Source organism: Asterias amurensis, chromosome 9 (assembly GCF_032118995.1).
Source record: "Asterias amurensis chromosome 9, ASM3211899v1".
NCBI lineage: Eukaryota > Metazoa > Echinodermata > Asteroidea > Forcipulatida > Asteriidae > Asterias > Asterias amurensis.
Genome location: NC_092656.1, coordinates 20004447 through 20030763, shown reverse-complemented (window position 1 = coordinate 20030763; position 26317 = coordinate 20004447). Strand labels below are relative to the sequence as shown.

The 26317-nt window shown below is 40.5% G+C and overlaps 2 protein-coding genes across 3 annotated transcripts; one reads left to right on the top strand and one right to left on the bottom strand.

Annotated features, from left to right (window-relative positions):
* Window positions 1-14: 14 nt before the first annotated feature.
* LOC139942328 (protein prenyltransferase alpha subunit repeat-containing protein 1-like) lies at window positions 15-5682 on the top strand. Its single transcript, XM_071939151.1, has 7 exons — window positions 15-230; window positions 1454-1608; window positions 2750-2825; window positions 3271-3375; window positions 3480-3753; window positions 4396-4640; window positions 5009-5682. Exons 1-7 carry the CDS (start codon window positions 157-159, stop codon window positions 5670-5672), a joined length of 1593 nt encoding a protein of 530 aa, XP_071795252.1. The 5' UTR covers window positions 15-156; the 3' UTR covers window positions 5673-5682.
* Window positions 5683-9028: 3346 nt separating this feature from the next.
* LOC139942330 (uncharacterized) lies at window positions 9029-14556 on the bottom strand. 2 transcript variants are annotated; one of them, XM_071939157.1, is made up of 5 exons: window positions 14332-14556; window positions 13114-13651; window positions 12736-13077; window positions 10372-10635; window positions 9029-9167 (listed from the first exon to the last, which is right to left on the bottom strand). In XM_071939157.1, exons 1-5 carry the CDS (start codon window positions 14350-14352, stop codon window positions 9151-9153), a joined length of 1182 nt encoding a protein of 393 aa, XP_071795258.1. In that variant the 5' UTR covers window positions 14353-14556; the 3' UTR covers window positions 9029-9150. The 2 variants fall into 2 exon arrangements, with proteins under 2 accessions (XP_071795258.1, XP_071795256.1); XM_071939155.1 differs by having other exon boundaries at window positions 12736-13651.
* Between the last annotated feature and the right edge of the window lie 11761 nt (window positions 14557-26317).

The following is a 26317-nucleotide window of genomic DNA, read 5'->3' as shown; positions in this document are numbered from 1 at the left end:
TGCAATGCAAATGCATGCCTAGCCGCCGGGCCTAGTGCAAATGCTATGCATTTTCTCTATCAGCTGGTGGATGGCGACCGGAGATAATAATGTGTCAAACTTGTTGATTATTTCACCGTCGTTGGACTAGATGACCGGCGTTTCTCGAAGAAGAAAATGATGGCAAGTGACAGTAGAGCTGTGCGAATTTTGTCAGATTTGTGCTGTGCTCTACGAAAAGATAAAAATATGTAAGTTATAAGATTAAGAAGTTGTTGTTTGTGTTGAGATCATTTCCTTAAATTTGAGCTCAAGTCAATCAAGCAGCGCAGAGAGGAAGTCAATAATTAATTTTTGGTCAGTAGATATTTTACCAGCGACGTCCGTTTCTTTTAAGCAATATTTGTTTGTGCTTAGCAAGTTTTTTGCTTACTACAGGGTTTATGAAATTTGGCCCAGGTCGAGAGGAAAATGTCCCTGTGTCCTGCCACCACTTTTTTATCTGTTATAAAAATTATATTATGTTACTCAAATTTTACTCAAAAAATTAGTTGCTATAACATTACCCTCACCCTCCTCCCGACGACCGCGAGGAGGAGGGTTACGTTGCAACTATCAGGGCCCAACATAAAGCCTGTAAGCACAACAAATTTGCTAAGCATAGATTTCTTCCTTGATAAAAACAGGATTACCAATACCAACCAAATTTCCACGTGATTTTCAGGAAGCAAGCAACAGCTGAATACCAGTAACAAGCAATAACATGCAACAAATGGAAATTTTGGTGGTAATCCTGTTTATGTAGAGTGTCGCGGCCGAGTGGTTAAGAGCATCGAATTCAAGTTCTGGTGCTAATTCACCGGAGTTTGGGTTCGAATCCCGGTCGTGACACTTGTGTCCTTGAGCAAGATACTTTACTATAATTGCTTCTCTTCACCCAGGGGTATAAATGGGTACCTGCGAGGGTAGAGGTTGATATTGTGAATGAAAAGCTTTCGGAGTGCCACGGCAGCTCGGGGCTGTATACTCCCTAAATGGGAGCTGAGAAAGATTAAAGGGATGTTTATTGGCCCAATGACCAGGGGACTAATGTTAAGCGCATTGATACGGTTTATTGTGAAATGCGGTATATAAGAACTTGTTATTATTATTATTATTATTATTTCAAGGAAGAAATTTCATGCTAAGCAAAATGTTATGTTTTTTTACAGGCTTTATGAAATTTGGCCCTGGAAATATGATATTATTTTAAAGTGGCAGGACACGGATATCTTTCCACAATGTTACTGTAGTTTTCTTCTTCTTTTTTGTTTGTTTTGTGGCGCTACATTTGGACAGTAGACTTTTATATGATTGCCGTAGAAGTCAAATAAATATTTAAATAAATATAAAAATGACTAAATATATATGAAATTTAACCGCCTTTATTAATTTTGTTCACTGCAATTGTTCTTCCTCCCTATGTATCCCCCAGAAATGAGTTTGGATTTGTGTATTGCCCGGAGCCAGTGTACAACAAGAGTCCCATCGTCTTTGTGGATGGGAACTTGGGAGTCGAGACCTGGGGCATCAAGCCTTTATATCACTATGCGCACTCACAGTTATTCGAGTCTGAATGTAGACAGCATGGTGAGTTATACTGTTCAAAATGGTTTCAACCCCTTCGTTTCGGATGACGTTTATTTCTCGCAAAATGTTTCTGGACTGACGGTTTACTATGGTCGGATGTCAGCCCAAGGTTTGTTCTTTTCAGGAGTTAAATTTCCTCTAAAGATATGGTGAGCGTATTAACGTGTAGGCGACGCCTAAGAATGCAGACTTCACTGTCAAAACACACAGGGAAACTGACTTTCGAACTGGCAGAACCATTTGTTTTCTTTCTTTTTTTCAGATACATTTATTTCATGTCAATATCAATCAATACAGTGTAATAACATTGTTCAGAAAACATATAGTAACTTGTACTAAGGAAAACTTAATCCAGTTAATGAACAATAAATAGAAAACAGCTTGACGTTAACATATAGGGAAAAAGAAGAAGCAAAAGCTTGTTTTTCCTCTTCCCTAGAGAGAAGGACAATTTACACAAAAACAAACAAAGGGACATGGACATTATGCATGAGTGAGACTGGGCAAAAGATAAAATATTTACTATTAAAAACAAATGTTGTCATAATCAGGCCTTGAATTACACGAAGGACACAGAGACCATCGCCTTGTTGCCCTCAGGGCAATACCCTGCTTGGTCTTGGCCTTTGGTGCCCCTTCAAAAGTTTCCCTTAGACTCTAACATTTTCCAATGGAAGTGCTTTTTGCAAAATGAAAATGGCCCCGCCCTCTCAAAGATGAAATTCCAGGCCTGGATGCTGTAGATGGCATCATTCTTTCTCCATCATCATTACATGTGCCCATCTGTTATAGAATAATGTGAAGCCTGCACCACTCAAGCAACGCAAGTGTATAAACACCTGCAATCGGGGACGCCCTATTGTCCCTCTTTTGATTGTACTCTAACTTTGCACTGTAACTTCTCCCTTTGGTTTTGTACACGCTTTCCAACTTGGGACCTTCACCCAATTGTGGACCCTATGGTCCTCTTTAGTTATAGGCCCCTCATTTGAATGTGTGTACCTACTCATCCTTTTATTCTCAGTGGGGCATTTGTTTCAACTTCAACACACCAATTTTGTTAAGATACAATGAATAAGATCAAATTCTACCAAAGTATGTAAAATTACTGTGTGTTGAATTTTTTTTTTTTTTTTTCAAGACCTGAGAAAGCTAAGTGACTTCAGCATGGTGGTTGTTCTACTTAACCCTGAATGTATGTCTGCATGGAACCTCAGGTAAACTACTCACACTCTTCTCGTTTCCATCACTCTCTTTCCTTCTCTCTGTCAATCAATCAGGGGCCAGTTTCATTGCTCTGCTTACCGTAAGCAGAGAATCAGCACTTATGGAAGCAAGAAATTCTGTGCTAACGTCAAGCATACTTAACAGGTTAACAGGGAATTTTTGCTTGTGCGCCTGCATACTCCATTAGTCAGAATTTGGCTGTAAGCAGAGCCATGAAAACTGGTCCTTGGAAGATTGGAAATTATTATGTCGAGTGATATTTTCATTGGTCGAGAATCAATCCTGTGATGTGCTACAAAGCTGTATTTGTACCATGGGTACTATAACCAAGATCAGCTTCGATCATTGGAAACGGCCAACTCATTTGAAACAGTTTTTTGTTTTGACCACTAAAACGCACCCATTGAAAACCAACTCTCTGTCATCTTCTGACAGGAAACAACTGGTGCTGAGAAAGTTCTTGAAAGTCGAGGATGACTTAAACCTGGCTCGACTGGTGCTCACTAAACATCCAAAGAGTCCGGAGACTTTCTGTCACAGGTAAGTTATAAAGTTCTTAGTTTCGTCATAGAGGATATTGAAGGAATTGGGAGCTTCTGTTTGTGGCAATTAATAAAACCCTTCATCTGTTTGTTGGTATTTAGACGATGGCTGCTGCAACACCTCTTTCCATCATCTCCGCTAGCGACTAAAGCAGACTCCCCACGGACTCCCCACCAAGACGGTCACCCGGAGGCATTAGCTGAAAGGCTACAAGGCGATGAAGAAGCTCCTTGCGGTGGAAATGAACCACGGATGACTTCCGTCAGAGCCGAGATGGAGGTGTGCACTGCTGCTGCCAGCCGATACCCGAGCAATTACAACGCGTGGAGCCATAGGATATGGGTCATCGAGCATCTAGCTGGTAGCCCACCACAGGTATCATTTGATTTTGTCAATTCGTATCTCTAGGTGTGTTTACAAATTTTAGTTCCAAATAAATATGATGTATGAGTCCTTCCAAAGTTTTTAATATTTTCAGGGTTGTGCAAAGAGTATGCCTTTTTCAAGACCCCTTGCCGGAAGTCAAACTTATCAACTTTTGTACCGGTACTACCTATGTATACCTTTGTTGTACTAATTTACATTTTCCTCATAGAACTGCCCTTACCAGCGGAAAATTGCTGTGGCCCATCAAGAGCGAAGTTCAAGGCCTGGTTTTGTAATTGTCTGATAAATTTATTGGAATTGAATTGAATTACATTGATTGCTTTGAGACTTCTTAGGATTCAAACTGCCTCTAGCTACCGGGCAACCTAGGTAGTCTAGTTGGTAAGACACTGCTTTAGAATTGCAAGGGTCGTGGGTTTGAATCCCACCCGAGTAACATGCCTGTGATATTTTTTCACAGGACTCTGGAAAGTACTGAGTATACAGTGCTTACAAACATCGATGTATGTGTAAAAACCAAAAATTAATATTCTTTATCCCCGATGCAAATTTAATATCTCTTATTGAGACTTCTTGCTCACATTCGATGATACTTAACCATAATGTGACTTGCGTCTTTTTCCTTTGCAGTTCCTCGAGTTGGAGTTGAAAGCAACCAAGTCGTGGGTCTCCTCGCACGTTTCTGATCACAGCGGCTTCCACTATCGTCAGTTCCTTATGGGCACCCTGACTGGCCTCTCATCCCTGGGGTCTCCCAAGAGGGTCGGTAGAGGGTGGAACGTCAGCCTGTATGTTCGATTATTGCTGCAAGAGCTACAACTCATTATTGATCTTGTCACATCGTACCCAGGGCATGAAGCTGTGTGGTATCACAGGTTGGTATTGTTCTCTTTTATTTGAGAAAATTGTTTGTGAAGTTTCAGTAAAAACTTGTGTTTTATTATTTTGGGTTTTACCAATACATGGATGTGTGTAAGCACTGCATACTCAGTACTTTCCCAAGAAAAAATCCACAGGCAAATCACTTGGATGGGATTCAAACCCACAACCTTTGCACTGCTACAGCAGATGTCTTACTACTAGACCACCGAGCGACCCCGATGGCTAAAGGCAGTTCGAATCCTATTTAAGCAGTGGATGTTTTATTATTTAAATTTTTGAATGGAAATTTTGGTAACTACTGATTGGACTACCTCAGTTGGTTAGTTTTTAATTGATTGATTGTTTGCTTGTTTGACCTCAGACGCTTTGTTGTGCATCTTTGGAAAGCTCTACTTTGCAACGGCACATTAACAGAACCGGATAAAATCGCTGATATCACCGCAGCAGCTGCCAATACCTCCAAACTATCCCAAATGCCAATCTTGCCAACCGAGAGTGAGTCAACCAGAGACCACCCAACTAAGAATCAGACAAAACGACCGAGTGAGAATAAATCATTTGAGAACGGTGAAGGGGAAGTTGAGGCCTGTTTCTCAGGCGGAGACGCATCTCAAAGGAAACATATGTGTCTCGCTGCCAACCAGGAGTCCACGTCCTTGGTCGGTGGAGCAAGCAGCAAGGGTGAGTCTGAGATAATTAAGATTAAAGGAGCTTCCGAACAGAGTGCTTCAGCTGGTAAACCTTACTCAAGATGTACGGAGGATGCATCTTCAGACCCGGTACCCAGTCAGAGAGGAGCGTCTCACCCGAGATCCGTCTCGAAGACTTCAGCCCGAGCGTCCTCGAGGAAGGGGTCCTGCAGGACAGACGATGCCTTCTCGTCACATGAAATCTTAAAGTTGATCCAACATGAGAGGAGATTTGTTGAGATCGTTGTGGACGGTACGCATGTTGGAGAAAGGGAAGGGCAGCAGCGCTGTGCTGTGAACTACTCTCGCTGGCTTGACAAGCTAGCAGCTTCATAAAAGAGATGAAACAGATGCTGTTTTTAATCAACTTTTTCTTATATGGCTTGCAGTAACACCATGTATTGATCAGGCCTTGAACTTGTCTCTTGAAGGGCCACAGCAATTTTGCTCTGGTAAGGGGCTCTTGTATGAGGAAAATGTAACTTTTTATTTGAACTTTGCAAAGGGCACCACAGCAAGAGCACAGGGCACCGCGGCAGTTGATGTGGATGCTGTGGGTTATTTGGAGGCATGAATCATAATCTCTAATAGAGTTGGGGTGGTTCTGAAAGAACCCTAGGTTTCCACTCCTGAGTTTCAAGACCACCCCACTCAATTAGAGATTATCTTTACATGGCTTTACCGCAAACCTTACTATATCGTATTTCAACCATGCAACGTATAAAATCGGATTTTAAATCCTACTTCACTTGTTCTTACTCTTTACAGATATATTTATTTTTTAAACCGAGGTAGGATTAAGTTTTTGGGGTCGTAATGAGTGAAAAAGTTGTGTTCACATTCGGCTTACATAGAAGATTTTCATATTTTAGCCAAAATATTTGTTTTAATGGGATTGTTATTATGCGATTGGTTCTTGGTTGTGCCGAGTGAAAAAAAAAACTTTGCCTTATATAGCTGTTTTAAAATCAGGTGTTTTTTGCTTTATATAGGGAATCTCTAGATTATATTAATAAAAATTTGCTGGCATGCTAGTGTACAGATGAGTAGCCCAAAAGCTCATATAAAGTTTAAAACATGCAGACATAACAAACAAACATTTTGTTTAAACACAATTTCTAAGAGGGCACGATCAGAAAATTGCCATATTTGGCTATTATGAACTAGCTTCCACAGAGCTTTTCATTTGGCAAAACAGATTATTAAATATTGCAATTTTTTTTAATACAGTATTTACTTTTTAATATACTCAGTGGAATCCACAAAATATACCTCAAGTTGTTTTTTTATAGAATTTCAAAAATATTTTTGTTACAGTGGGTTAGGCTCTAGAGCTTTGTTTTTGTGTATTTTTGTATTCCGTGCATTTGTATTTTACTGGGGTTGAACATAGAAAAATTGACTAGAGAGGGGTTAGTCTTGGTGCAAGACATTTCTCGTTTCCCTTTCACGAACACCGCAGCCAATTCACCGACAGCGCCCGAACGTACCGACTCACCTGACGAGTGGACTAATTCAGGTGAGTCGATGGGGGCGCTGTTGGTTAGCGTGCAAGGGAAAAGAGAAACGTCTTGCACCAAGACTAGAGAGGGGCTTGAACCAATGACCTCTTGACTAACAGGCCAGTGCTCTACCAACTAAGCTATCTAGCCTTATGTTGGGCGGTCTCCCGATATAGGGAGACTGCCAACAAGGGACTATTAAGCTCAGTTGGTAGAGCGCAAGTACAGTTATCTGGAGGTCATTGGTTCAAATCCTGCTCTTGTCAACTTTTCTTTGTTCTCACCAAATTATTTTTAATTTACCAAGCAAGGTTTTAGCCAGGATTTGGTCAAAGGGTGTCAAAATTTGCTGGAAATTTTAAAACTGGGTGTCCAAATTGTTCACTTACAATAAGTTTACATGTAAATGACAGGTGAAACAGGGTGTCCAAAAGACACCCAGACACCCCTCTGGCTAACACTATATTACCAAGTCAGATTCCCTCGTTGTTCACTGCTTAACATTTTAATTGTAAAGTTAAACAAATACCACTGTTAAAAATCAAGTATACTGAACAACCTTTTGAAATGAAATTTACACAAGTTATTTGTTATTGTACCTAAGACAATCAAATGGTTCTAAAAACCAAAGGTATACTTTCCCTTCAAGAAGAAAGTATTGCTGAACATTTTTCTGCTAAGCAAAACTAAGCAGAATACCAGTTACACTTGGAACAAGCAAACTGGTATCTTAGCTGGTAACCTTATTCTGTTAAGCACAATTTTGTTTGTGCTGAGTAAGTTTTGTTATGCTTAAGCAGCTCTACAAAATTGGGTCTAGGCAGTTTTCCATTGAAATTCTGAAATTTTGTAAATTTTCAAGGACAACAGGTTAAAGTCTACTGTCATAAAGCATGCAGTTTTCAGCTGGTGCTAAAAACTGAAGAAACAATAATAATAGTTCATCCCAGCTGAAGGAGTGTTATTTAATAAAGTATGGCATAATTGGTAATATTCATAATATAACAATATTTACAATTACAATTTTTAATTTAAGGATTAAAAACTTAAAAAAAACAGCTGATGTAAAGTGAATACCAAGCAAGCGTATGAATTACTTTCTCTGCCTCCATCCGGCCAATGTGGGTGCATCTATTGTAAGGGGAGCCTTGAAATTGAGCCCATGCTTACTCAATCTTGTTGTGAAAGATGTGGCTATTTTTCACTGGAGAAACAGACCTTGGTAAAAGATTGGTCTTTCAGACAAGTTTGCACTCTTTAACTAACTCAAATGCTGGAGTAATTTTGCATACATTAATTTTAAGTTGACTTGTGGGAGAAGCTGCGGTATAACAGGAATACAAAATGACAATCACCAAATGGCTGTTAACACAAAAAATATATATATATTGACCCCTTGCACGCGCGTCACACGCTCACCATGTTGGTGGTCAATAGGCTTACGTGTAAACGCCGCGTCACCTAAAAATGCGCACTTCACTGAATAACACACGTTGACATTGACCACCAAAATGGCGCATCCAAGATTATTCTGATGATGACGTCAGGTGCGAGTCAATACCAGCTGTTTTGAAAACAGAATTTCTATATCACACATATATCCCTACCAATAATCACCACTATGCTATCGCTATGGCATATCTTAACAACACATGTTAAAGACACTGGACACTGTTGGTAATTGTCAAAGACCAGTCTTCTCACTTGGTGTATTTTAACGTATGCATAAAATAACTACCTGTGAAAATTTAAGCTCAATTGGTCGTCGAAGTTGCCAGATAACAATGAAAGAAAAAACACCCTTGTCACACGAAGTTGTGTGCTTTTAGATGGTTGATTTCGAGACCTCAAATTTGAGACTGAGGTCTCGAAATCAAATTCGTGGAAAATTACTTCTTTCTCGAAAACTACATTACTTCAGAGGGAGCCGTTTCTCACAATGTTTTATACTATCAACCTCTCCCCATTACTTGTCACCAAGTAAGGTTTTATGCTAATAATTATTTTGAGTAATTACCAATAGTGTCCACCGCCTATAAAACTAGCTGAAATGACTGACCAATTCAAATTACTGGTCAAGCATGTTTTTTTTTTTGGGGGGGGGGGGGTAGGGCTTAGTGAAATCTGACTTCTATTTTGCAAGGCGCAGTCAAATGAAATGGAATGGTCCAGATTTCACCTCTTGATGAACTCACAACCATCTAAAATTATTATAAAGTAGTAGTTCATGTTGAGTTGATGACTACTTGAAGGTTTTCCAGTCACGAGGCACATTGGTTTTTGAGAACTTCCATCTGGTCACAACAGATTCTTCAATTATTCATGTAATCTGAAAAACAAAAAGACCAACAAATTATTACGTTGTTTAATTCTGCTGACTTGGTTGATATTTCAGTCATTATGACTCATATGAGCAAGTTCAGGGCCCAATTTCATGGCTCTGCTTACCGCCGAGTTCTGCGCTTACAAACACGATTCCCCGCTTACGTGCAAGAGCGGAATTTCTGCGCTAGCCTTGTTAGCGTAGAATGCCTAGTAACACAGAGTACGCACGCGCAGAAGTCAAAATTTGCCCGCTAACCCTGTAAAACACGCTTGCCGAAAGCACAAAATTCCCTGCTTCCGTAAGCACTGATTCTGTGCTTACGGTAAGCAGAGCCATGAAACTGGGCCCTGGTGAGCGACTAGACTTGCCCAGAGCAGTATATTGGGAACCAGAAACTGTGACCAAGCTCTCGAATTGACCATAGTCGACCATGCTCCAGTGCATGGTTCGATATAGTAAATCTCCCTGTGCTCTATGGTTTCTGGTTAGTCTAGTCTGTCATGTCTAGTCGCAACATGGTCTTGCTCGATAATAGTGCTAGCCAATATACTGAAAAATAAACGGTGCAACCACAGCGCAAATGGATAAGGCTTTTGCCAAAGTGACGGTGTCACATGAATTAAATTTACTTCCTTATACCTATACTGTTGAGTGGGCATAATTTCATGGTGTCTGTATCTAATAACCTCGTGATCCCTGAAGTGATCTGTCTTCCCTCCCCTTCGCCTCGGGAATAGAACACGCCGAGTACTGCCTAGGGAGTCTTGCCATAATACTTGAATGGGTCAATATTTGTACACTAACCCAGGGCCAAATTTTATAGAGCTGCTTAAGAACAAAACATAGCTTAGCACAAACAATTTATGCTTACCACAATATGGTTACCAGCAAAACTATCATGTCACGTATACAATATGTGTCTGGTACCCTGGTCATATCTACTAAGCAGAAATTTGTTAAGCAATATTTTGTGCTTTTAAAAGCAGCTCTATGAAATTGGGCCCAGTGGCCTATTTCACAAAGAGTTTAGATTGATCTTAAACACAAATCAATTGTAGTTGCTTTGTAAAGTGTGATGTCACAATGCAAAAACACTATGGTGATACTGACTATTTGTCTTATGATGGATTTTATTGCTTTGTGAAATCAAGCCCTGGTCGCTACCATGGCGGAAAATCCAAGTCAATTTTGACCCCTTTTTACTTACCAGGATTTTTAGTGTAGTGAAAAGGGTCGTCCAAACGCATCCTGTCTTCAGGCAGTATCCCCTCGCCCCCATAGTAGATATTCTGCAGAACCTCCAGTGGGTTTCCTCGGAAGGCATGACGAAGACAAGGATCCTTTGAACTTGAGAAGATCCTTCTGAACCCTCTCAGATTCCCGAGACATAATAGAAGGTTTCCCTCAAAAAGCTGGTCCTGTAGTGCCTGTGCACACTGCTGCATTTGTTTATAGGATTCCTCGTCGATGCCTTTAAACAGTACATTGAAACAAAATACAGGGTTTGTAAAAGGGTTTTGATACCTTTTGTAGATCAACTATTGGCCATGACATGAACCCCCATCCACCGTGAAGAAAGATGCACATAACATAAGTTCAGGGTTCGACCTTAACGCAGGTCCGTTGGCCAAATGCCAGTAGAAATCGCGGCGGACCAGCTGAAACACCTTGCCAACTGGTCCGGCTGACCAGTCAAAAATATCGGCAGCGGTACTACAGAACTATGACAATTTTTAAACTATTTTCAGGCTCGAATCAAATGTATAAACATTCACTCAAGGTTTGGATAAAACGTAATAAAAATCACTCGAAGTGCCGCTGAACGCTGGCAAACTTCCGACGATCACGCATACACAGCGCAAAATCCCATCATGCAACGCAAAGGCTTATAGTCTTCGTATTAGTTCACGTGTGGCAGAAAGTGTAAGAAATACTGAACGCTAGAGGGCGTTTCAGAATATTCGATAGCGTGGGAATAGACGCCCTCTATTGGTGAAAGTACGCAATAGCTTACAAAACTAGCTTCAATCGCCTTGACAGAAGACCACAAAGCAAAACACATTCTGTCAGCAGCATGGTCGGTCAACGGAGCAGATTTCCGTGTGGGAATAAGAGTCTAGCGTGTTTACGAAAAACGAGCGAGACGGTGAGGCTTCATTCAACAAAAATTACCAAGTTAGGATACTCTGGATGAGCAAAAAGGAGTATTTAATTGTGTTTAGTAAAGTTCTTCCGTCCTGATTTTGGGTAATTTTGTTGTTATTTGGGGCTTGTTTTTTTTTGCGGGCGATTGGTGGGTGATCTAGTTTTGCTCCATGGTTTTATTGGTCACATATAATGCGCGTTTGTTTGGGGTTTTTTGCGGGTTGATTTCAAGAAACACTTGGGTTCTAGAAGGCAATCATGTGTTAAACAAAGGCGCAGTTGTTTTTGCTGCTTTTAAAAACGTTTTTTAAATGAAAATTTTGTTCACAAAACAGACGCCGGCACCGACCATTCCATACACATAATTGAAAAAAATACCGTCAAACTCGTATGCTTCTTCATGGACTTTTCTGATGTCTACTATGTTGGGGTTTTTTCTGGACGAAAGTGGGAAGATTTTGGGAACTTTGGTACGATGTATTATGTTTATGAATACTTATTAAAACTACAATAATAGGCAATGTTTATACATGATAAAATAACTTGAGCGATCGCACGTAACCCTCCCCCACAGTAGATTTGAAGGCAGTACATAAAAAGTTAATGATATTTTAACAGTCGGTTTTAAAGTGTTTTTTGGGGTGTTTTTATAGTAAAAACACTATTTTTTTTTCATAAAAAAAGTTCTCCTATTTAGGAATACTTTTATGTTGAGTGCTTACAATAAACCGTGGACTAAAAAAAACTACCTAAATAAAGATCATTTTGCTCTGACAAATAATTTGACCTGTTTTTAAATTAATTTTAATAACGCTATTGTTATTACATTTTTAAAGAAAAAATACTCTCAAATTAATTATCCTTTACGAACACAATAACTTGGTACACATAAATAAAGTATGGCTTCCAGTGCAGTTAAGTTGACGTTGCAAATCATGTTGAATTTGAAAAAAATAGCATAAAAAATTGACGGACCAATCAAAAACCTGGCGGACCAGTGAAAAATGAAGCCAACTGGTCCTGCTGGCCAGTTGAAAAAAAAGTTAAGGGCAACCCCTGAAGTTACCTGTAGAAGTTTTAGCCTTATTTAGTTGTCAAATATTTGAGAGAGAAAAATAAAAAATCACAGAGCAATGTTTGCAGGAGAGTCGCCTAAATCTATTGTTCGTGCTAAAATAATTGTTGTATCACTGAGACAAATTATTTTTGTGAAATTGTTTTACTCAATATGCTCAAAAACTACAATAACTTTTATTCCAATGAGAGGTTGACGGTGCAGCAGTTAATACAAATATAAAAAGATATTTATAAAGTGCCAAATTGTCACGATGGCCTCATAGCGCGAAATATAAAGATAAAAGCAATTACCCAATTACATGTACAATAATTACAAAAATATGCAACAACAAAAAATGTTTTCACTTACCAGCAGAGGCTACAGAATCTTGAGGCAACAGTCCATCTGTGAGGTAGCCATCTAACTCATCTTGATAAACTGTCCACTGGAGCTCAAAAACTTCACTCGGAGCAACAGGTGCTCCCTCGTATTTTGTCACCTGTTTGATAAATTTGGAGCGAAGGAGGTCTTCTGAAGGGTCGGTAGGTTCTTGCAAAATCCGGGGAAACAGTGGCGAGAATACGGGTGTTGCTGCCTGAGAGTTATGTTGCCATCCTCCTACTGCACCCTCTGACATCGGTTTTGCCTCTGACTGTTGGGATACTCCAACAGCACTTTCTGTTGCCTCTGACTGTTGGAATCCTCCAACACCTTCTGTTGCCTCCAACTGTTGGGATCCTCCAACACCTTCTGTTGCCTCCAACTGTTGGGATCCTCCAACAGCACCTCCTGTTGCCTCTGACTGTTGGGATCCTCCAACACCTTCTGTTGCCTCTGACTGTTGGGATCCTCCAACAGCACCTTCTGTTGCCTCTGACTGTTGGGATCCTCCAACAGCTCCTCCTGTTGCCTCTGACTGTTGGGATCCTCCAACACCTTCTGTTGCCTCCAACTGTTGGGATCCTCCAACAGCACCGTCTGTTGCCACTGACTGTTGGGATCCTCCAACAGCACCTTCTGTTGCCTCTGACTGTTGGGATCCTCCAACAGCACCTTCCGTCACCTGTTCCTGAGATGTCTCTGCCTCAGTTTCTGTCATCTGCTCAAATTGACCAGCGGCATCTACCCATTCATCTGCTGATGACATGTTGTCTCCACTAGCGCCATCGTTGCCTTCATAAATGTTGACATCTTTCACATCTTCCAAGACATCCTCCGCATTCTGGAAAACGGTTTCAGCTTCCATCCCAACTTCCTCACTTTTGAAGTTTTCTGTGCTGATTCTCTGAAAATTTAAATTAAACTCAAAGTTGTGAAATACGCTTTTAAGCACTCCTGATTTGTTGAGACCAGTGATTTTAGAATGGGCCAGTAAACTCACCACTGTGAATTGAATAAATGGCTTCCTCATTGCATTGTGAAACATTCTTGTAAACAAATCTGATAATATCTGTTCAATTCTTTTGAGTATCAAAGTTCGCTCAAGCCTGGAATTCATCTTTGTTTGGTATAGGACAATGCCATTTTCATTTTGTTAAGGGCACTTCAATCGTATTTTTTTTTTTTTTCCACATTTGAAGGGGCACCAAGGCCAAAATCTGGGCCAGGAGGCCATGATGGAGGCCATGGATTCTGTGTCCTGCATGTAATTACAGACATGTACGCTCACACCTAAGACAAATTAATTAAACAGGCTATCTAGAACTTCTTTAGTGCTTGTTCAAGTTGTTTTGATTTTCTGGTGCTGTAAAAAAAATTGGTTCTAGTTATCATTTTGAGCTACAATCCATGCTTTCTTGTAGATACTACACCCATTCTCAATGAACTATGTCAATTTACAGATTCTATAGTTTGTCCAAGAAGAATTAATAGCGATCATTGCTGTTGCATATTATTGTGATATCTTCATCATGCAAAAAAAAACATTTAAAAAAACACACAATTAATAAATGCAAAGCGACTTACTTGATCACCCAGTCCGCTCATGTTGTCCAAGTATCTGCTAATTTATAACCAATATTAGAAATACACTTTCCAGTTTGTTTCCTTTTCATGCCATCACCGACACGTGAAAACCCAAATCACGTATGTAGGTCTACTACTTCCTCTGCAGGGTCTGCAGGGTTCACGATCCGTGCTCTTGAATTTCATTCCGAACCAGAGGGGAAATCCCCTAATGGAAAAAACCTAACGGCCTTACTGGCATCACGTCGTTAAATCGGCCCCACGCGCTGAGATAGTGGTCTCGCGAGATCACTGCTCTCGCGCGAACTGATGGCTCCCCGATTTCGACTGCTCGAAATCGGGGAGCCATCAGTTCGCGTGAGAGCAGTGATTTGTCGAGACCACTATCTCAGCGCGTGGGGCCGATTAAACGACTTGTCCACAAGTCTAGCATCACGTCAACTGCGCTGCCTGTGCAAATCAGCTCAAGCATGCGTTTGATGTGTTTTGGGAAGTTCTATCGAGTGGGCCCAGCTTTAGTTCGGTTTTGCTCAATATTAATCTGACAATCAAAGATGAGTCTCTGAAATTGGTGCTTTATCACCCACGCCCTCAACGTTAATTCAGAAACAAGTTCGTGTGTGTGAATTCGACCATTGCGCGTCCGTCAGTTTGTTTAAAATGGTGTGTGCACCTTATTAATCGGTGGGTATACAAAGTGGTTTAAAAACATTGATTTTTATGTTACTGTATTGTATCAATGAAATTTTAGATCAAAAAAAACATCCTTATCCAAGAGTTCATTAATTAATAAAACAAATGATTAAATAAGGGAATCAGTGTGTGGTGAAGAGGTCTAGTGGTTTAATCCCAACGAGGCCTGGTTCTTGATAGTTTTACCTAGACGAAGTCGAGGTAAATTATCAAGAACCAGGCCTCGGCGGGTTTAAACCAGTAGTTGAAAACCGATTCAACACACTTTGATTCCCATTCATAAATACCTTTTCGGTCAAAAACATCAACACTTTTTGGTCAAAAAGTAAAATAAATGCAAAAATTATAATTGTTCAATGATTTCTTTCAACACAACACCCCACCAGCTATGAAATGGTAAAGCCCTCCGCCGCCCTCGGGCAAACAACTCCTTATAATTAAAGGGAATGCTGTGCGCGTCGCGCGTACAACTGTTTCAGCCGTTGCTCTCGACCAATAGGAATGGAGAAACTGTCTTATAAGAACAGGTGCAAGGTCGCGTGTCACGCCCAAGTTTCAACACTTTTTACTGGTCATAAACAAAGGTTTATACACACCCACGTGACGCGCTCTCCACCAATAGGAATAGCGAAACTGTCTGAGGTAGTTAGGAATACATTATAAAAACTAAAACTCATTTTATAAAAAATTGTAAGGATTTTTGTTGTCGTTCAGATTTTAATTAATTTAAACGTTTTTATTTTCGACGAAAAAAACATGTTCTTGGTTTGACTTCGTGTTTTGTGGTCTCTACACTATAACCCCGCCCTTTCATTGACCCCACCCGTCATGAAATGTGCACGAGTGAAAGTCGATCAGTGAGAGTCATGCGTAGCTCTTTGCTCTTACAACTTTCAAACTGTCATAAAAGACGGCGGTCAATCATGTGTTATCCATTCTGGGCCCAGTAATTCACCTTGCTTATAAGCAAAACATACTGTTTATATTATGCTAAGCAGAAATGAGCAGGATACTAGTCACATTGTACATGTGATGTGGTAGTTTCGCTGATAACCTTGTTCTGGTAAGCAATCATTTAGGCTCTTAGCTACTTCTTGTAATTATAAAAGCATTTACGTTTATCTAACAGACCCAGAACCCCTTACCTGCCCTAAAACTTCTGACCCCCCCCCCCAAAAAAAAAAAAAAAAAAAAAAAAACGGCCTAGTGCCCATGTCGTATGCAATTATGTCCTCTATGCAATAATATCCGGAGGACATTATTGCATATGCAATTATGTCCGCCGGACGGTTTTCATATGCAATCGTGTCCACCCGGACGCGGCTGCATAATGCAATTGTGTCCGCCCGGACACAATTGCATATGCAGTTGCGTCCGCCCCCGTGCAAAACCGTCCTTGCAGTAAATTAAACGCCCTTGGTCGACGGAACACGTTCGTCAATTTTACAAGCTTAGTGCATACATGGGAAATGTTTGGCCGTTGGGTATTCGCTGCAATCATAAAATACGTGAATATTCATGCTGCATTTACGTTGGTTTAGTGCACACATACATGTACAGTTATGTACATGTCCACTGGACGGTTTTTGCATAGCCCGGACACGATTGCATATATGCAAAAGTGTCCGGAGCGGACAGTATTGCATGGCGGACACAATTGCATCTGACACCCACCCAAATTATAACTTCTCGGCACATGACAATACAGGGGATTTATCATTTATATGCCAAGAAACCGGGGATGCGTTTTCGCGGGCGTAATTTGTTTCGGCCAATGGCCAGTGACCAACATGGCAAGTTCAACAATAGTTCAACCAAAACATGCCCGCGAAAACACACCCATGTTCCTTCAGGCTATCCCATACAGCTCACCCACCCCTCTGTAGTGCATAATTCTGTCCCTATACATTTATACATTTATAAAAAATATAGATAGAGTGTGGTAAAAAAAAAAAGACTTCAGACCCTCAGCCGCCTACCACACCTCTTTTCTTCATAAACATTCATAATGTGTTATCTGTTTAAAAATATTATTACTAAAACAGTTTTAACTGTACACCACAATGTAATGCGTAGGAAAAGTTGTTGGAATAGCTCTTTTTCTACATTTCAGCATAGCGACAACAGGCTGGATAAAAGCCTGGAAGAAGCGTTACATAAGTATTTAATCCCAAGTAGAACGATTTACATGCAAATTAATTGGAACAAAGTGGCGAAGCATTGATGCATAAGGCAACCTGCATAAGTTTATTGGGGGCTGTACGCTGTATGCAAATAAGGAGTTTGTGCACAGTTTTCAAAGCACTGTGGGTGATTGAAAACCGCATGGCTTTTCAGCATTTAGACGACGACCGCATGGACCGAAGGCTGCACTTCTGTGAGCTCTGGATGGGATTTTTCGCGCCGCTATTTTGACGAACTGAACTGGTTAAATTTGTCGTAAGAAGAACCTTCCAAAAATTCAGGCATTCATTGTCGAGTCTGCAGGAAGTATATTTTACTTCTAACTGCAGAAAATTTCAAAATTCATTACAGAGCCGTTCTTTAGCCACTTAGGTGTTGAGCACGTCAGTGGCTGGGGGAGAACTTCGGTGAATTGCCGTAGACCTAAAGTCGAAGCTTCCATGACTAAAAAGTCATATGGCTAAACTAACATGATGCCGGACACAGCTCACATTTGCCAGGGACTTTTCTCAGTTGCTTGCTGAGGGAAATGTTGGAGACAATAACATAGAACTGACTCGTTTATTTACACCACTGAACTTGAACTGTAAATTAGCATTGGTGATAATAGGGGTTGTTTTTCAACGGTGGAGGTACCTGGTACGGCGTGGACAGACGACTGAGGAAACGACGACTTGTGGGGCGTTGATACAGGCGGTGCCAGCTGGTGAACAGCTCCCGCATTCAGCAGAGGGAGAGATGCAGTTGTCTATGGATTGTGCGGTTTCTGTGGATGCAAGAGGACACCAATGGACCAAGGTAGGGGCAAATTGCTGTATCCGACCGACCACTTTCAAATAAAACCTTCAAAAACCATTCACTTTAATGAGAGAGAGAAAAAGAGAAAAAAAATCATTGACTTTGTTGAGAGAGGGGGGGGGGAGAGAAAACTTTAAAGATCTTTGACTTTGTTGAAAAAGGAACAAAAATGGAGCGAATATAATTATGACATTTCTAACAATTGAATAAGATGTAAATAATGACAAAATTTAAGGCGGTCGGATACCCCAAGTTTGTCTAAAAGGAGACAAGACAAAGAGAACAGTAAGAAGACTGCAAAAGGTAGAAGGAGATCTAACCCGTTCTCTTGCAGAGTCCCACCCCTTGTATATCCCATGCCCACTCCAAGATGTTCCAGAAACTTGTTGATGTTGTCCCTAAAAATAGTTTCAATGTGATGTCACACTTTCCCAGGCTTTTTCTCTGATTGCATATTGGTCGAAGCCAATGATGCTTGTTAATTAGAAGACTAGTCTATCTGGAAATTTCTGTTGGGTTGAAACTTCAAGTCGCCAGTTGTCATTTTAAATATAATTGTCATGATTTCAAAATTCTATAAAAAACATTTATAAGTTAGAAGTGCCGAATAACATCTTAAATAATGTAATTCCTCTGATTAAAATTAAGCAAAAATAAATTTAAAATGGTTGGATTTCTCAATTTTCTCTAAGAAGAAAAACAAATTATTAAAAATAGTTCTGTCCAATCTGCATTAAATCACTAATCTGCTAGCATTTTTATGATCAATGTTTGATTTAGGAATATTATTGAATAACTAATTTAGTCAAGCTAAATTAATATTTCATGTTTCTGATATCAACATGGTATCAAATTCTGAATGTAGCCTACTTTAACTTAGCAAAAATTACACCACGCCCCTTACTATTTAATTTAGAAGACGACATAAAACAAAAGGTTAACGTTTACAAAACATTTTTTTTTATTAAAAAAAAAGCAGTTGGGAATATTTTTCCCTAAGCACTCATTTCGCTCGGCAGCGCTATCAACCACCAATTTCATTCGGCAGCGCTATAAACTACAAATTCCATTCGGCAGCAATATAAACCCGTTCGGCAGCGCTATATACGAACAACTTGAAGAACAGAAAGAAACAGCCAAAATGAAGGCAAAAGAGCGATCAAGAATAAAGATTCAAGATTCATCTTCTCCTTGAGGCAGCAGAGTGATCAGCCATGAGAAAGAGGACACCAGCAAGACGTAGGTTTGTATTAGCCCACCTTGTTGAGCTGTTAATGGCTCCGCTTTTAACATCGGTCTCATCACTGTCACCAGAGACCGATAGTAAAAGCGGAACCATTAACAGCTCAACAAGGTGGGCTAGGTTTGTATGGGTGGTAAGATAGTGTTAGCCTAGACAGGGATAGGGAATGTAGGCTTAGAGATAAGACTAGCTTTCCACCCCTTCAAGCAGGCTCACAGGTACCCAAGATCCAAGTCTGGACGACGACGAGTCTTCCTTTGATGTCATTGATGAACCGAGGTCATCAGAGGTCAACCAGGTAGTATCTGGGTAAAGTATGAAAGGAAAATATCCCTCTCTCTTCACAACAATTCTAACATTTCCCTTTTTTATTGTCTTCCACAGCCTGTTGTGCTGAAGTGTAATTGTGGCAGGCCATTTTGGTAGCAACTCCATGAGACCGCAGTTTGGTAAGGTATCGGGGTTAACTCATGGTTAACCAGACTTTGGCTTGAGAGTAACATTTCCCTTTTTATTGTCTTCCACAGCCTATTCTGAAGCAGCAATGGGGCAGGCCATGCCCTGGTAGCAACTCAATGAGACCGCAGTTTGGTAAGGTATCAGGGTTAACTCATGGTTAACCAGACTTTGGCTTGAGATGACCCCAAATGCTAACATTGTTGGAATTCTCTTATTCAATTATAATACTGGTTATGTTTTCTTCTGAGATGGATGTCCCGCCGAGGTGACCTACCAGCAAGTTCATGGCTTTACTTTATCTGACCACTGAATGCCAACCTTTCCAAATAATAATCTGAAAAGCGTCAAGAAATTTGCAGTTATTTCTGAATATCTCAAAGGAATCTCTAAACTGTTTGGTCACAACATGGAGGTAGTACCTCGATGGTTATAACCAGCAGAACATATTTTTTTTCACTGTTTGCGATTCAAAACATCGAGACAATCAAAACAATCAAACAACCAATGGCAAAGGAACCAATACTGCAGTATTGTTTGTCTTTCTGCAATTAAAAATAATGGCCCCATTCTTGAAACAATATTCAGCGTGATTGCAATAATAACTACAGAGTAACTATTAGTGATCAGGTACTTTTTATTTGTTTCTCTTTTCAGCAGTCCCGTGTATAGTGATGAGTACAGCCAGAGCTTTTGGGATGAGCATCAGTTGAAGAAACATAAGAGGAAGTCAACAACAAACCGCATGGTAACTTTGAAATAAACTGTTGTCAAATGTTCTGTGAAGTTCAGCTTGGAGTTTTGGTATTAAGAAAAGAAAAAATTAAGTTAATGAGTTCACAAATCAATCACTTTTGAAGATCAAAAAATTTAAAAATTAAAAAAATATTACACTTTATTTGCTCTTATAGTTCAATCAGCTAATGTGTGGAATCTTCATTAAAATTTGAGTTCACGTTTTAAACAGAAGAGGAATAAAAGAAAAAAAAACCGAACAAACAAGCTAACAAACAGTCACCGATCTGTAAAGTTAATGTCAGAAGTGTTGTGTGTGCTTGTGTGCAATTGAAGGACTTTTGTGATCGGAGTTGGTAATCCACTCTCGTTCTTGCCTATTCCTCCGGATATCAACAAATTTATAAAAACTAGCTTTGTGATTAAAATCGTTTGTTTTCTCCCTCAGTTTGAGACGCTTCGATGTTGATGCCAACCATTGCTTTTGGACTGTGTGCAACCAGCTTACTGGACCATGATGGCGCCCTACTGCCTGACTGTATGATGACACCCAAGAAGAAGACTTTTACTATAGGGCCTTATCCAAACCTCGGCTTGGGCTCCGGCTCTGGCTTTCGGCTCCATTTTAAGTTTCAACCACCAGGCAAAATGCTCCAAAACATATAAAGGAATCATTCAAGCCAGAGCCCAAGACGATCTTTGGAAAAGGCCCTTATTTTAATGTTTATTCCACATAGGCTTTAAAGGATTTGGGTACTTTTTCAAAATGTCCACAGATTGACATTAAACTTACAGGGTTTGAAGATAATGATAGTGGAAAGCTTCTCTTCTAATATTACTAACTAAGGTTGTGTAGTTTTTGAGAAATGAGTAAAACAGTCACAAAATAATTTTGGTCTGATGAGACCAAAATTAGTTTAGCATGTAAAATCCCCTTAACCAGTTATGATATTATACCAAAACCATACTAAACTGGTTAATACGTTTTTCCATGCTAAAACTGAGACGAAAACTATTACTTTTACTCATTTCTCAAAAACTACAGCACCTCAGTAAGTAAAATTTCAAGGGAAGCTTTCTACTATCATAATCTTCAAACTGTGTAAGTTTAATGTAAATCTGTGGACATTGTGTTTTTTGTTTGGAAAAAGTACACCCTTTAATAGGTTTAATTGGTTCCAGATTCAAAATCCAAAACCTTTTGCAACTTAATTCGGCATCCACACCAGTTCAGTATAAAATTCTTAACACTTGGGTCCAATTTCGTAAAGCCTGTAAGCACAAAAACTTGCTAAGCACAGAAAATTATCGTTTTACAGAAACAACCGGCAAAATTTGACTAATTTTTTGCTAAGCAAAGAACTTGGCAATCAGTTTTTTTCCTGCTTAAACAGCTTTGTGAAATTGGGCCCTTGTTTGATGCAATGCAAGTCACTGCTGCTTAGATTCAATTTCATCACATTCGATTGCAGTGCCCTTCGTATTTTTATGGATTCAATGTAATTAAAAAAACAGTTTTAGAAGTAGGGTGCTTTGCTTAACAAATTTATTGAAAGATAATAGTTTGTATATGTGGAAAAATTGAAAGAACTAAATACATGTAGACAGAATGTATTGCATGTTTTACAATAATGCGAGCCCAAGTGAGAAGACTGGTCTTTGACAATTACCAATAGTGTCCAGTGTCATTAAGGGGTGTGTCAACCTTTGACACACCCCTTAAAGACAAAGTATTGCTATTGGGGTTAGGATTAATGACACTGGACATTAAGTCCCCCATTACCACTAGTGTCCAGTGTCATTAATCCTAACCCCAATAACTTTACTTTGCACATTCACAATTCATCCCATGCAACATAAACCCCCCCCCCCAATAATTATAGGTTTTTGTTAAACAGTTTTTTGTCTATTCATATTCAAGCCTTCAAAACAACTTGTTACACAAAAATTTAAGCAAAAAGCATCTTTGAATATTTGCCACAGAGTTTATGTCCACATTGTGCACTGTTTTCTGAAGTATCCATGTACTGGTTTTTAAAATGGTGCATGGAGGTAAAGTGATTCATAATTGATTGTAGTTACTTTAAACTTATAATGACTTAATGCACTTGTAAAATAATTGATGTAGACATTGACACGAAATGTTAAACTAAACTTTATGTTTTATATAATGTTGTAAAAACTAATAAAATGTATAAAAAACATTTATAGGCGACTTCAATGTCTATCAAACTGACTTGTTTTATTTGGCTAGCCTGTTTTATTTAAAATAGATACCATAGATACCACCAGAATAATGATGATATATTTTCATAGATTGGGGCGGGTGTAACTACGAAGAAAAACAATTTGTAAGAGATACTTGGTTATAACTTTTTTTTTAAGACCTCTAGTCTATGAACATCATGGGGGGGGGGGATGATTATTGCGCCATATTTTGTTTCAAATTAATAAAAAATAAAAAAATGTGGGCGGGGCGGGCTGGGGTGCACTTGTTGCCATTGCAGTTTTCATTATACGGGGTGCATAGCCTATACACTAAGCAGTAGAGTAAGAAGTGGGTGCGCCACTTTTTTTTTTATAAAACAAAAATGTGGGAGAGTGGGGGGAGGGGGTGGAGAGATGGGGTGCCCTTGTGGCCAATTAAAATTGAATTTTTCATTTAGTGAATGACTATACGGGGTGCATAGCCTATACCACTATAAGCAGTAGGGTAGATTTTAATGGGTGCAAAAGGGGTGCGCCGTTTTTTTGGAAATTAAAACGCATAATGGGGTTAAATTTATGGTTAGGGTTAGGGTGATAATTACGGTAAGGGTTATGTTCAGAATTAGGGTTTGATCAGAATTAGGGTTTAGGGTTAGGGTTAGGGTTAGGGTTAGGGTTATGATTAGGGTTAGGGTTAGAATTCGGTTTAGGGTTAGGGTTCGGGTTAGGTTTAGAGTTAGGGTTAGGGTTAGGGTTAGGTTTAGGGTTAGGGGTAGGGTTAGGGTTAGGGTTAGGGTTAGGGTTAGGGTTAGGTTTAGGGTAAGGGTTAGGGTTAGTATTAGGTTTGGGGTTAGGTTAATGGTTAGTGTTTAGGGTTAGGGTTAGGGTTAGGGTTTGGGTTAGTATTAGGTTTGGGGTTAGGTTAATGGTTAGTGTTTAGGGTTAGGGTTAGGGTTAGGGTTGGTTGGGGTTAGGGTTAGGGTAAGGTTTAGGGCTAGGGTTTGGTTTAGGGTTAGGGTTAGGATTCGGGTTAGGGTTAGGGTTAGGGTTAGGGTTAGGGTTAGGGTTAGGGTTAGGGTTAAGGTTATGGTTAGGATTCGGGTTAGGACTAGGGTCAGGCTCGGGGTAGAGTCAGGGTCAGGGTTAGAGTTAGGATTATGGTTTGTGTTAAAGTTAGGGTTGGGATTAGGGTTAGGGTTAGGGTTAGGATTTGGGTTAGGGTAAAGGTAAGTGTTAGGGTTAGGGTTAGTGTTGGGATTAGGGTTTGGGTTAGGGTTAGGATTTGGGTTAGGGTTAGGATAAGGTATAGGGTAAGGGTTTAGGGTTAGGGTTGGGTTAGGGTTAGGGTTAGGGTTAGGTTTTGGGTTTAGGGTTTAGTGTTAGTGTAAGGGTTTAGGGTTAGGGTTAGGGTTAGGGTTCGGGTTAGGGTCAGGGTTAGTCTTAGGGTTGGGGTTCGGTTAAGGGTTAGGGTTAGTGTTTAGGGTTAGGGTTAGGGTTAGGGTTAGGGTTATAGTGTTAGGGTCAGGGTTAGGGATAGGGTTGGGGTTAGTGTTAGGGTTAGGGTTAGGGTTAGGGTTAAGGTTAGGGTTAGGGTTGTGGTTGGGGTTGGGGTTAGGGTAAGATTAGGGTTAGGGTTAGGATAAGAGTTAGTGCTAAGGTTATGATAAGAGTTAGGGTTAGGGTTTGGGTTAGGGTTATGGTTATGGTCAGTGTTATGGTTAGGGTTGGGGTTAGGGTTAGGTTTAGGGTTAGGTTTCGGGTTCGGATAATTGTTAGGGTTAGTGTGAGGGTTAGGGTTATGGTTATGGTCAGGGTTATGGTTAAGGTTGGGGTTAGGATTACGTTTAGGGTTAGGTTTCGGATTCGGGTAAGGGTTAGGGTTAGGGTGAGTTTTAGGGTCAGGGTTAGAGTAATGGTTAGGATTAGGGTCAGGATTAGGTTTTTGGATATGTTTAGCATTAGGGTTATGGTTAGGGTTAGGGTTTGGGTTATGGTTAGGATTAGGATTAGGGTTAGGGTTAGGGTTAGGGTTAGGGTTAGGGTTAGGGTTTGGGTTAGGGTCCGGGTTAGGGTTAGGGTTAGGGTTAGGGGTAGGGTTAGGGTTAGGGTTAGGGTTAGGGTTAGGGTTAGGGTTAGGGTAAGGGTTAGGGTTTGATTTAGTATTAGGTTTGGGGTTAGGTTAATGGTTAGTGTTTAGGGTTAGGGTTAGGGTTAGGGTTTGGGTTAGTATTAGGTTTGGGGTTAGGTTAATGGTCAGTGTTTAGGGTTAGGGTTAGGGTTAGGGTTGGTTGGGGTTAGGGTTAGGGTAAGGTTTAGGGCTAGGGTTTGGTTTAGGGTTAGGGTTAGGATTAGGATTCGAGTTATGGTTAGGGTTAGGGTTAAGGCTAGGGTTAGGGTTAAGGTTATGGTTAGGATTCGGGTTAGGACTTGGGTCAGGCTCGGGTAAGGGTCAGGGTCAGGGTCAGGGTTAGGATTATGGTTTGTTTTAAAGTTAGGGTTAGTATTAGGGTTAGGGTAAGGGTAAGTGTTAGGGTTAGGGTTAGGGTTGGGATTAGGGTTAGGGTTAGGGTTAGGGTTAGGGTTAGGGTTAGGGTTAGGGTTAGGGTTAGGGTTAGGGTTGGGATTAGGGTTAGGGTTAGGATTTGGGTTAGGGTAAAGGTAAGTGTTAGGGTTAGGGTTAGGGTTGGGATTAGGGTTTGAGTTAGGGTTAGGATTTGAGTAAGGGTTAGGGTAAGGTATAGGGTAAGGGTTTAGGGTTAGGGTTGGGTTAGGGTTAGGGTTAGGGTTAGGTTTTGGGTTTAGGTTTTAGTGTAAGTGTAAGGGTTCAGGGTTAGGGTTAGGGTTAGGGTTCGGGTTAGGGTCAGGGTTAGTCTTAGGGTTGGGGTTAGGTTAAGGGTTAGGGTTAGTGTTTAGGGTTAGGGTTAGGGTTAGGGTTAGGGTTGTAGTGTTAGGGTCAGGGTTAGGGATAGGGTTGGGGTTAGTGTTAGGGTGAGGGTTAGGGTTAGGGTTAAGGTTAGGGTTAGGGTTGTGGTTGGGGTTGGGGTTAGGGTTAAGATTAGGGTTAGGGTTAGGATAAGAGTTAGTGCTAAGGTTATGATAAGAGTTAGGGTTAAGGTTTGGGTTAGGGTTATGGTTATGGTCAGGGTTATGGTTAGGGTTGGGGTTAGGGTTAGGTTTAGGGTTAGGTTTCGGGTTCGGGTAAGGGTTAGGGTTAGGGTGAGGGTTAGGGTTATGGTTATGGTCAGGGTTATGGTTAGGGTTGGGGTTAGGATTAGGGTTAAGGTTAGGGTTAGGATGGGTGTTAGGACTTGGGTCAGGCTCGGGGTAGTGTCAGGGTCAGGGTCAGGGTTAGGGTTAGGGTTAGTGTAAGTGTTTGGGATAGGGTTAGGGTTAGGGTTAGGGTTAGGGTTAGGGTTATCGTTAGGGTAAGGGTTAGGGTTAGGGTTCGGGTTCGGGTTCGGGTTAGGGTTAGGGTTAGGGTTAGGGTTTGGGTAAGTGTCAGGGTTATCATTCGGGTTAAGGTTAGGGTTATGATGCGTGTTAGGACTTGGGTCAGGCTCGGGGTAGGGTCAGGGTCAGGGTCAGGGTTAGGGTTAGGGTTAGTGTAAGTGGTAGGAATAGGGTTAGGGTTAGGGTTAGGGTTAGGGTTAGGGGTAGGGTTAGGGTTAG

What these genes read in the sequence shown, in the direction of transcription:
- LOC139942328 (XM_071939151.1), top strand. Translation starts at nt 157, where the DNA reads ATGATGGCAAGTGACAGTAGAGCTGTGCGAATTTTGTCAGATTTGTGC. An exon ending in ATGTCTGCATGGAACCTCAG is followed by an intron (nt 2,826 to 3,270) that starts GTAAACTACTCA and finishes ATCTTCTGACAG; the next exon opens with GAAACAACTGGTGCTGAGAA. An exon ending in GAAGCTGTGTGGTATCACAG is followed by an intron (nt 4,641 to 5,008) that starts GTTGGTATTGTT and finishes GTTTGACCTCAG; the next exon opens with ACGCTTTGTTGTGCATCTTT.
- LOC139942330 (XM_071939155.1), bottom strand. Translation starts at nt 14,352, where the DNA reads ATGAGCGGACTGGGTGATCAA. An exon ending in TGAGCGGACTGGGTGATCAA is followed by an intron (nt 13,652 to 14,331) that starts GTAAGTCGCTTT and finishes TTAAATTTTCAG; the next exon opens with AGAATCAGCACAGAAAACTT. An exon ending in AGATTCTGTAGCCTCTGCTG is followed by an intron (nt 10,636 to 12,735) that starts GTAAGTGAAAAC and finishes TACTGTTTAAAG; the next exon opens with GCATCGACGAGGAATCCTAT.